At 36.7% G+C, this 12536-nt stretch overlaps 1 protein-coding gene across 1 annotated transcript in view; it reads right to left on the bottom strand.

Moving 5' to 3' along the window:
• RNMT (RNA guanine-7 methyltransferase) overlaps positions 1-12487 on the bottom strand; it is a 45265-nt gene extending 32778 nt beyond the window's left edge. Inside the window, 5 exon segments of the mRNA XM_040479488.1 lie at positions 1403-1518; positions 4018-4143; positions 7390-7525; positions 9152-9606; positions 12412-12487. Coding sequence (XP_040335422.1) covers positions 1403-1518; positions 4018-4143; positions 7390-7525; positions 9152-9568 — 795 coding nt within the window. The 5' untranslated portion in view covers positions 9569-9606; positions 12412-12487.
• Between the last annotated feature and the right edge of the window lie 49 nt (positions 12488-12536).

Here is a 12536-nt window from a genome sequence, read left to right as displayed (position 1 = left end):
GTGGGAGAGAGCCAAAGCATAAGAGACTGTTGAGAACTGAGAGCAAACTGAGGGTTGATGGGGGGTGGGAGGGAGGAGAGGGTGGGTGATGGGTATTGAGGAGGGCACCTTTTGGGATGAGCACTGGGTGTTGTATGGAAACCAATTTGACAATAAATTTCATATATAAATAAAAAAAAAAATAAATAAATTAATTAATTAATTAAAAAAATAAAAAAATAAAAGAGTTGATGCTTTTATCTGGTTTACTTAAAAGCTAAAGTAAAATGATGTTGAACAGTAACTTTAACAGTATGTTTAAAAAACATAAAGCTGGCCTTTGGGATACTTTATAAACATGCAGAAGTGTTTTTAAAGGTTTCTGACATTCTAGCAGTATACTACCACTTTTCCACTTCACTTTCACAACTGCAAACAAGACGTATAGGATTAAAGACAGCTATAATAGTTTAATGAGCAAATGAGTCAGACAAAGCATTAAAGGTCAAGGTGAGACTTTCACTATTCAAGTGCCACTCTAGTTCTTTTTTTTTTTTTTTAATTTTTTTTTTTCAACGTTTTTATTTATTTTTGGGACAGAGAGAGACAGAGCATGAACGGGGGAGGGGCAGAGAGAGAGGGAGACACAGAATCGGAAACAGGCTCCAGGCTCTGAGCCATCAGCCCAGAGCCTGACGTGGGGCTCGAACTCACGGACCGCAAGATCGTGACCTGGCTGAAGTCGGACGCTTAACCGACTGCGCCACCCAGGCGCCCCTGTAGTTCTTAAACTTCATAGTTTTTAGGAAATTCAGAAACAGGTGGAAGGTGGAAAGCACCAAACTCTGATATGCTGGGAAACTACCCTAATAAATTATACTGTAAACAAAACATAAGTTCAGTTCTTTTTCAAAATACCGGAAAATAAGTCTTGTCTGAATGGAAAAGCAACAAGTGATTTCAAGAGTTCAAATTATTAAAAGCAAAAAGTTCCCAGAAATACTCAGTGGGTCATTTAAGAAAATTTACCATTAATAGAATTTCCAGTTGAAACTGAAAATGCATGTCTTGAGATTTTTAATGTTTCAAAGCACATTTTAAAAGAATGAACTGATTTTTAAAACACATCATTTATCCAAAGGAAAAATATAAAACATAAATTGACAAGGGTACCTAGTTGAGCATCTGACTCTTGATTTTGGCTCAGGTCATAATCACAAGGTCGCGGGATGGAGCCCTGCACTGGGCCTTGTGCTGACAGCATGCAGCCTGCTTGGGACTGACTTACTTTCTTTCTTTCTCTCTTTCTTTCTTTCCTTCCTTTCCCTTTCTTTCTCTCTCTCTCTCCACCTCTGCCACTACCCCCACCTCTAAAAATAAATAAATAAAATAAATAAATAGACAAATTAAAAAAATTCTGTACCTTTGAACAATCAGCAGTTATAAATTCTGCGTTGAAAATATATTCATTGTCACGACAACGATTTTTCATGTCCTCATACCGCTGCTGACACTGTTTGACCGAAACATCAGCGATATCTGCAAGGCAGAAAGGGACAGACATTAGTAACTGGCAAAGACCTAAAGAAATAAAATGTAAATGCAAAGATGGAACAAATCTACACATTAATCCAAACTGAACCTTAGTAAAAGCAAGGAGGTTCTATTTTCTTCAAAACAAAAGAAAGTCTCTGTTCAAATGCAAATATCCTATTACTTTTTAAAAGGATTAAAACCTTTCTCAATAGATACTGACAACAGAAACGTCCAGTCATTATTTTTAAATGTTTATTCCAAGTTAAAAGTAGAAAATTTAGACTCCAATTTGAATTATAAAACCTAAACTACGTGCCCAGCTCAGAAAATATCAAGTTTGCTTTTTTTAATAGAATGTTATTTGCTTTTTCCATGTTGAGATTTGCACTGATGGTGCAAAAGGAATGAAAAGTAAAATGCTGGCACCTTATCATGAATACAAGGTAGCAGCACCAAATGGTACACATAATACTTAATATCTTCTTCACCACTACAAACTAGCATGGACAAAAAAACCCCAAAACCTAATTTCATTTAAGAATGCTCTTGATAAAGCTCAGCTCTTTTTCAATATTCTGTGTGATGAAATGGAAAGTAACAGAATATCTGTGCTACCTAACAAAGTTTGAACAGGACCAGTGTGACTGTGTTGTGAGCTGCACTGGACACTTTTTTCATAGAGAATTGTTTTCACTTGAAAGAACCAGTGACAGATAAACCGGTTATTTAGACTTGGTGATTTGGCAGACATTTTTTGAAAATGAACAAAGTGAACCTCCAGTGTAAGGAAAACAAAGGACTGTATTTGTTACCCATGATAAAACTTGAGATTTCAAGTGAAAATTACAATCTGAAACACTTCTATCTACCACCACAGGCTGGGCATCTTCTCAATACTTAAACTTTTCTGATTGATGGTAACATTAAAAAAAATGTGATTTCTTGATGTCAACATTTAGAAGATCTGCATAACTTTAGTGAACATTATTTTCCAAATATTACAAAATCTTACAGGGAAAAGATCCATTCAAAGCGCAAGACAGACCAATGGATTTAAATGTAACAGAATATAACAAGTTCATTGATACAGATTCAGATGCCACATTATAACTATCTGTAAGGAACTACTATCTCTTGAGTTTTTTTTTTTTTAACGTTTTTATTTATTTTTGAGACAGAGAGAGACGGAGCATGAACAGGGGAGGGTCAGAGAGAGGGAGACACAGAATCTGAAACAGACTCCAGGCTCTGAGCTGTTAGCACAGAGCCCGACGCAGGGCTTGAACTCACGGACTGCGAGATCGTGACCTGAGCTGAAGTCGGACACTTAACCGGCTGAGCCACCCAGGCGCCCCTATCTGTTGAGTTTTGATATAATATCAAAGATGAATATGCTCAATTATCTGAAAAGTGTTAAAATACTCCTTCACTACTACTATTCATCAAATAAAATAACACATCAAAACACAATGAATGCAGAAACAGGTATGAAAATCTAGTTGTCTCCTATTTTTCTATACTCTAAAGGGATTTGGAAAAATATTTTTAAAGACTAAAATATTTTTAGTCTTGTCACTAAACTTTATTTTTTATTGATGAAAAATATTCTTTAAATTCTGTTTTAATTTCTATAATCAATAGATATAGGCACATACACAAAAGTTTTCTCATCCTCAATCTTAAAAATAAAGGTGTATGGCACTCATAAAACCAAAAATTTGGGAAGTGTCAAAATAGGTAACTTTATATAGATGGTGCTGTACATTTCATTGCACTAGAAGAACATAACATCTGCTTGTCCTACTTCAGTGTTAAGACTGACCAGTGGGTTCAGGAGCTTGATTCATTCAGTTATTAAATTCCTATCAACTTTTCACCTAATAGATTTAGCAACTTCTATGATTGTTGCTTAGATCTATTATTTCATTGAGGGTGGAAAATAGTGATTTTCATCATTCCTCCTGCATTTATTCATTAGGAGTTTTTAGTTAAGAGGAATTTTCTTTGTCAACCATTTGGTTACTTTGAAATACAGTTCACATAAGGTAAGGAAGATACATACTCAGCCCCCACCCCTTAATTTATGAATTTCAGAATGAGTAAGTTTCCTATAGCAACCTCAAAGGGTGAATACTAAGGGTTTGGGGGGGGGGGGTTTCCCCTTTATTTGGTGTTTCAATCTACTGTAATCACTATTCTTTTTGATGATGAAATTGTCCTATCTTTGGCCAGTGGAAGTCTTTTCATGTTTGTGTTTTAGACATGACTCTTTGATTACTTCCTTCCTTTTAGGGAGGACAAGTTATACCAGGCTCATTAACTATACTGCATAATACCATCAGTAAAGTCTCATAATTCATTTTTAAAAACACCCATCTCACACACAGCCTCAAATATCTTCTTATAAGATCTTTTAGTATCATGTGATAATGAGATCCTGCTCATTTTCCATTTACCTGACTGATCACGAATTATTCTTCCCCACATCATTATTTACGTTACCTGTACAAACTAGCTTATTAATTCTTCCCTTTTTCCACTTGAGCAAATCTCCACCTTTGCCACATCCCAGGTCCAAAACAGTGATATCACGTTTTTTTTTCTGTCGTACCTTTTCTAAAAATTCCCCTAAAAGAAATAAGTCATAAGAAATGATCTTTCCTCCATTTTTACTACAGCATCAACTGCAACCCCTAAAAACCTACTAACTTCTGCCTGACATTTACTATAAACTATTAAACATTCATTTATATAATTCATAACTTTGGTAAATTTTCAAAATATGACTAAGAGTTAGTTAAGTTCATCCTCTAGCATTAAAGATAAAAGAGTATGTGTCTGGTATTTTAGAAAGTAAGACAGGTTTTTGAAGGTTACTCTTAGAACTTGATTCAACACTGAATAGCAGACATTTTAAATTCTAATTAATACAAGAAAATCCAACACTTGCTCATGATAAGGAAAAAAACCTACTCGTAATTTTTATAGTTTTCTCTTTCCGAAAGCTAAATGTTTAGCTTAGAATATACCTACGTAAATCAAAGTAATTATGGGGTCAAGAGTGCTTGATTTTCAAAAAAGGTGTCAGGCTTACCACCAAAACAAATATAACAAATATAAGTCCAAAAACTATACATACCTCTTAACTTTACTATCAGAGTTCTTTTTTTTTATTTTTTTTAAACGTTTTAATTTACTTTTGAGAGAGAAAGAGAGAGACAGGGTGCAAGCGGAGGAGAGACAGAGGGAGACACAGAATCTGAAGCAGGCTCCAGGCTTCAAGCTGTCAGCACAGAGCCTAACACAGGGCTCGAACTCACGAACTGTGAGGTGATGACCTGAGCTGAAGTCGGACACTTAACCAATTGAGCCACCCCAGTGCCCCAGTATCATCAGAATTCTTAAACCACTCTAAAAAATCTTTCATCCCTTGGGGCGCCTGGGTGGCGCAGTCGGTTAAGCGTCCGACTTCAGCCAGGTCATGATCTCGCGGTCCGTGAGTTCGAGCCCCGCGTCAGGCTCTGGGCTGATGGCTCAGAGCCTGGAGCCTGTTTCCGATTCTGTGTCTCCCTCTCTCTCTGCCCCTCCCCCGTTCATGCTCTGTCTCTCTCTGTCCCAAAAATAAATAAAAACGTTGGAAAAAAAAAATTTTAATAAAAAAAAATCTTTCATCCCAATCTACCAAATCACATTAATAACCAACAAATAGTATCAGTATGGTCCAATGTATGAATAGCCAAATGGTTCAAATATCAGTTAAAGGCCTATTAATATTCTTAAAAAACTGAAGTATTCAGCAATTCAAAAACCTGATACAATGCTGAATCCTAGATCTACTCTTCTTGTCCTTATTATTCTGAGTTTAACAGTTCCTATTTCATGTGTGTACTACTGTGACTGCTAAAATACTCTGTGTAAATATTTCTGCCTTTCACTGTCCATAGGACGTTAAAGTAACTTTGACAGAAGCACAGTGTTCTATATTTAATTTTCTCCTAGAAAACTTAAATAGCATAATAAATGAATGACAAAGAATGGGTGTTTGAAAAGAGAAAGGAAAAAGCCAGAGACAGAACTTGGCACAGACCACACTGTTGCAAAAGAATCAGAAAGACAGGTGCAGATAGCAAAGCACCCAATGAGAGAGTTGCTGAAGGAAGAAAGAATAGCATGAATATGCAGGGAGAAAAAATTTGTTAAATCTGACTTATGACTTTTTGAAAATGACCTGTTTCCCTGATTATAAAAATAATACAATGATGTAAAAAATACAGATGAACTTAAAAATATTTATTCAATGAATAATACAAGAACAAATGACACATCAGAAAAAATACCCAAGAAGCTATCTATGTTACTGATGATGAGGAGGAATGGAAAAGAAAAACTGAAAAGAAATGAGAATTAGGGTTCAAAGATTACCTTAAAAGAATAGACTAAAAATGCCATAATACTAACCTTAAAAAGGGGGGTGGGGCGGGGAGGAATTGGGAGGCAACATTTAATTACCCTAGCTGAAAACTATCAGAGACAAATAAGTCATATTTCTGTAATAAAATGAGTATGAAAAACAAAAGTGAGATAGAAAATATTAATATGTGTTCGAAATAATGAGCCTAGTTCCCACTCCTAATAACTATTCAGAATGAATAAGGTATCTTTAAAAATTAGTAAATTACTAGTATGCCTTGCTGACTCGGTCAGTAAAGCATGTGACTTTTGACCTAAGGGTTGTGAGTTCAAGTCCCACATTGGATTAGAGATTACTAAAACAATAAAATCTTTAAAATAAGTAAAATAAAAATTAGTAAATTATCATCAAAACTACTAAAAAGTCTCCATAATTAGCACTTCATTCTTTCCAGTGTCATCACAAAAGCATTCTCACTTTTCCTGAGGCTGGCTTTTAAATAAATAAAAAAAAAAACACCAAAATCTTACTGTGAAAAACTTCAAAACACACTGGCTTTTAAAAATTCTCTAAACTCACCTAAGAATCTACTTAATATGTTAAATATATAGAGCAATAAATATGTTCTGAATCATATTTCTCCAATGATTTGCATTTTAATTTTTTTAATGTTTTTTTTTATTTTGAGAGAGCATGCACATGAGCAGGGGAGGGGCAGAAAGACAGACAGAGAGAATCCCAAGCAGGTGTAGAGCTGGATCCCATGAACTTCGAGATTACGACCTCAGCCAAAATCAAGAGTCGGACACTTAACCGACTGAGCCACCCAGGCACCCCACATTTTAATTTTAAAGATGAGTTTCCATAAATAAAATGCTGGCTGGCTCCAAAAAGTTGGATGTCTTTATCAAGCCTCAAAGTAAACTTTACTTTTCCCCAGACACTGTGTAAGTTCAATAAAAAATTACCACATATGTGGTGATACCATCATCTTTACCAACTCATTAAAGGCCTAGAGATGAAAAATCATGACAATGCCCATTTTCTTGACTTAATAGAAGCTGAATGCTTAATCCAACAATGAGTCACTGCCCCAAAACTATTAGAGTAACATAGAATAATTACTTAATAGCACTAGGTAACCTTAATTCTTAGTATAAAAGGAGCATACTGCCTTTTGAAAGCCTGGTTAACTTATGAACTTAATATCAATTAAACACTCAGCAATATCTTATTTACTCCAAAAGTAAATATGAAAAAAATGTATCTTAAAGGCCTAGTTTTCATTTTTGCTCCAATTTTACCAAGTCAAGGTTGGATAATTAAATGAATAGGAATGAAAGACCAAGTAGTTTAATGTATAACCATTTGGAAAGAAAAACAAACAAACAAAAAAAAAAAAACCGAGACATAAGCTAAAATAAAAAATTCCAAACTATAAATAAAAAATCAATCATATATACCAATGAGGACGCTTTTCATCCAATTATTAAAGTTTCTGAGGTAAAAAATACGACTTTGGCTACGCTTCTCCAAACCAACTTCCTGAAGTTCATTGTAGTGGGCAGCCACTGCTGAACTGTGTCCCTCTTCTAAGTTCTGAAAATAAGAGAATGGAATAAAATTAAGGATCAGAACATGGCAAAAATAAGTCTTAAAAGAGCATCTGACCTATATACGGATAAAATACTAATAAAATTGGTAAACTTCAAAAAGCAATGACATTGACCACATAATCCTACTAATTATAATCATACGTAAGATTTGTTCTCCCCTGTTTCCTGTATTTAAAAACATCTCTTGGTTTAAAATTTTCATCTTGATCTTTCATCTGTATAATTTTGGTGTCAATGTCTTAATAAAACCAGTACTCTTCCAGAGTTCTGATTTATTCAATTCAATAAATGTCCATCAGTGGATGGGGTTCCTATAAGAGAATAAAATAGGAATAAGTTATATTATCCTAAAACTCACATAAGCATTAAATAATACAAAGGAATTAGAACTCAATAAGCTGTATTCATGTCAATGATTTTGTTTTTGTGGTTTTTTTTTTTTTTTCTCTTCATCTAACTCCAAAGTTTCAGTTTGTGCTCCTTACCTGATACTAAGCATTTTGCAAAAATGCTATGGTAGGTAAAGGGCTTCAAATTCCCACATTTCCCTGTTCAACCAAAGTGCTTCATCTTTTACCTATCTTACATACCAGGTTTAAGATTTCCACTTGAAAAAAAGGTTCTGCTGCTAATAAAGTTTGAAAACTGTGGTTATAATACAAGCTCCCCTCTGTTAACAAGAATTCACACTCCACCAACGACAAATGCCTGGCCTATATGACACCTTACTTTTCAAGACTGATGGCAGAATTTTTACTCATTCACTGAAGTACTCTTTCTATTCAAATCCAGATTCTGCCTCAGATTCCTTCATAATATGGTATTTCCAGATGAAAATAACTTGCTGTTCCTTGTTCTAGAATATCCATGCTAAATATCAGCCTTAAAATTGCATGTACTACACCAATGAGAAGTTAGAAACAATATCATTTAAAGAATCACATTAAGAAAGGAATGTAGGGGTGCCTGGGTGGCTCAGTCGGTTGAGTGTCCGACTTCAGCTCAGGTCATGATCTCACAATCCGTGGGTTCAAGCCCCGCGTTGGGCTCTGTGCTGATAGCTCAGAGCCTGGAGCCTGCTTCAGATTCTGTGTCTCCCTCTCTCTCTGCCCCCTCCCCTGCTCATGCTCTGTCTCTCTCTATCTCAAAAATAAATAAACACATTAAAAAGAAATGTTTTTAAAGAAAGGAATGTAAAGCTGGGTGTAATACTGAAATTTATCATCTTAAGTCATAATCTCTACTGTTTAGGACACAAGAAAGTGATGAATACCTAACAAAAAAGGAAAAAAATGTATCAACTGGTTTTTTAAAACACTGAGAAAAAGCAAACTATAAAAACTGGTTTTCAAGTTTGTAGTCAAATAAGAGTTCTTAAATAACAAAAATTATCTCAATTACAAGTTTCATCTAAATAAAAGCAACTAAATTAGAGTTAAAAACCTACTCTATCTTTTAAGACATTATCTATTACAAATAGATAAAAAATAATTACAAACTTATATTCTTAAGGTTTAAGATTATGTAAAAAACAGTATTATCTCACAGCTTCTCCACATTCCAATGTGACATATTCCATTATGAGTAAAAGAAAACACATTCAACATACTTTTTGCTTTTCAGGAACATCCTCAAGTTCTATTTTTCTCTTTTTCTGTGTGCCATCTCCAGTAGAAGGTTCATCTTTTGGAAAATCATCAGTTTCCATTCTTCTTTTCCTTGAAATGCCTTCATCATCACCAGAACCTTTTTCCTCTGGAACAATTTCAGCATCAAGTTTTCTTTTCTTGGTTGGAGTGTCTTCCCCACAACTAGAACTTTCCTTTACAATATCATCTTCAAATTCCATTTTTCTCTTTTTTGGTGTGTCTACGTGTCCACAGATAGGAGCCTTTTCAGAGGGCCCAGTCCCAGGAGTGGTTGTGTTTTCATTAATACTGAATGAAGACTCTGTTTCCAAATCTGTTGATGCTTTTGCCTCTTCAAGAGAGATCTTTTCACACTCTGCTTTTACAGAATTTTCCATTTTTGATTACTTAGATGGTAAAATTTCGTGAACTAACACTGGAATGGCAAAAGTTTGATATTACTCGTAAACATCAAGGCTGAAACTTTAAAACAATTTTAACCAGAAGCTAGTCATTTAATCTCAGTTATCAACTACGAGTTAAAAAATCTCATTATAGACAGAATATTGAAAATATTAACTAGTCTATATTACAAATGAATCTCTGAATATGCTAATATGCAAGTACTAACTATAATCCCCAAACACTTTATACAATCTTATCCATAAAAGTCATTACTGCCATTGAAACTGACAGATGAAGTGGGGGTATTATACAAGCACTAGTTTCATTTCTACTCTGATCTTTACTTTATAGCCTTGGTTCCCAAATTGTGAGCTGGACACTATAGCAAACTTGTACAGGTACAGCAGGTATTTTAAAATTTTAAGGGAAACCATGATATCTGACATCTGGAAGATATCACAAATACAGCTTCAAATAGAGGTTTCAAATGAATAGATTGCACTACATTCCTTTCAATGACATCAGAACTTTGTGAAGCTGAGGTTGTGGTGGTACCACAGCAAATCAATGTGAATCAGGAAATGAAGTTGGCAATGTCAAATCTGACTTCAAAGCTTGAGAGTACCTAACAGGTGTATACATCCCATTAGTAATCCTTCATGGTTAACTAAGAAAAATAATCAGAGATATTAAGGGCACCAAGAACAGGAAAAGACTGGGAACCTACAGTTAACTTCTGAAATCCTTATTTCATAATGCGTGTCAGAATTGGAAAGGAAAGACAGTATAAATAGCTTTGGACAAGAAGTTTCATGACCCAGCCTGCAACTTAATGACTATTAAGTCCGTTTCTAATGTTCACAGACCAATGTGTAAAATGGAAGGGGGACAGAAATAAGTGAACTATAGGACAGAAATTTATTTTTTTTTGAGGGTTTTTTTTTTTTCCAACGTTTATTTATTTTTGGGACAGAGAGAGACAGAGCATGAACGGGGCAGGGGCAGAGAGAGAGGGAGACACAGAATCAGAAACAGGCTCCAGGCTCTGAGCCATCAGCCCAGAGCCTGACGCGGGGCTCGAACTCACGGACCGCGAGATCGTGACCTGGCTGAAGTCGGACGCTTAACCGACTGCGCCACCCAGGCGCCCCTTGAGGGTTTTTTAAATGTTTATTTATTTTTGAGAGAGAGAGAGAGATACAGAGTGTGAGCAGGGGAGGGGCAGAGAGAGACAGAGACACAGAATCTAAAGCAGGCTCCAGGCTCTGAGTTGTTAGCACAGAGCCACACTCGGGGCTGAAACCCATGAGCAGTGAGATCATGACCTGAGCCAAAGTCAGACACTTAACCGACTGAGCCACCCAGGCGCCCCTGGGACAGAAATTTTTGAGTCATTTGACAATTTCACTATACTCCTACTACAAGGATCTCAATAAGGCACTATTTGGTTAGTCTTCAAGAAGCTTACAGCCTAAATACCACTTTTAAAATGTCAGGCTGTATTATTCAAACCAAATGGATAAGGGAGAGCAACAGTAAAAAAATCCATGAAATTCAGCAAATTCAGAACCTGAAAATTATGAAGAAGGGGGAAAAGGTCTTTTGAGTAAAGAAATAGAGTAAGAAATGAGGTTGCTTAAGGGAATAGGTAAAAACAAGTCACTATAAACCAGGAAAAGTTTCAAGGGATATTAGCTTTCAATAACCAAGGGGTAGGTAACAAAATACCAAGACATGCCAAACTAGGAAGAACTGAATAAAAGAAAAAAAAAAATCACCCAGAAATGTAATTTTCAGAATAACCACTTAAAATCATTATGTAGCAATACTGGCCACAAAATTATCAAACGCCTATCTTTTCCACCCTGCCACTTATTTCCTATTAAGGAAACAAAAATTGGTTTAAAGTCCAATAAACCAATGTGATTTAACATCGCTGGCTGCAATCAGCGCCTAAAATTAGTATTAGGAGTAAGAGTGGATTGTATTTTATAGGCAACTCTATATCTATGAAAGGGATGTAAAAAAAAAAATCGAATAGGTCAGAATAAACAACATAAAATTTCAAAGAACCGCAGAGGTGGGTAAGGTAAGAGTAGAAACTGAGCATCAAAGTGCAATCATGAATAAACTCCAAACTAAAGAAAGCTGCCCCTCAGAATCCTCAAGGAAGGAGCTTAGGGTACTGAGTAAACTGACATAGAGATGGAAGTTTATTAAATATCCAAATAGGCATTTCGACCTGGCTTTCCAGTCACACCTCTGAGGCAGGCCATGTCTTCGTCATTTCAGTTTCCCAAAGAACGACCGAGTAGGGCGCCAGGGCCACCTGGCTTAACCTCAAGCAGGTAATTGTTCCGCCCCGACCCGCCAGCTAGATGGGGGTCAACTCGGGGGCCTAGGAGGACGCAACAGAGGCGAGAAGGGAAATCTTCAGACAAGTTCACCCTCTTCCGTCATTGGCGCGGCCTAGCTCTTACTAAACCTCGGGTCCGTATTTCCAAACCGCCGCTCATTACAGACGCTTCTTAGGATCTGACAACCCCTCCCCAACCCGCCTTCTCGGCACCACTGAGGTGCGGCCTGAGGCTCCAATTCTGGCTTCTCCAGATCCCGGCTCGCTCGGTCTGGAGAAGCAACAGAGCCCACCAACTCCTACAAGTACTGCCCACTTAGCTCCTGGCTGAGTGCACAATAAATCCCTCGCTACTAGTACTGCAGGAACAGGGCTAACGCGAAGCGAGCGCGTGTCAAGAGTTGGAGTCCTCCTTCAAGAACGAAGGCAGCAGAGGGCCTAAATTCAAAGAAAAGCCAGCGTCCCAGCCGCCACACTCACCTACACATCCATCCACGATTCTGTTTGCGGAAGCGACCGTCGGCGCCACGCGTTGTTGTTACGCCATTTCCGGGGAGTGGCCGGATCACGTGACGTCGCTCTCCGCGGAGAGTGGAGCGTCGTAC

The sequence above is a fragment of the Herpailurus yagouaroundi genome, unplaced genomic scaffold (assembly GCF_014898765.1).
Source record: "Herpailurus yagouaroundi ecotype Mexico unplaced genomic scaffold, PumYag 142, whole genome shotgun sequence".
In the NCBI taxonomy this organism is placed as follows: Eukaryota; Metazoa; Chordata; class Mammalia; order Carnivora; family Felidae; genus Herpailurus; species Herpailurus yagouaroundi.
This window is presented reverse-complemented; position numbering and strand designations above follow the sequence as displayed.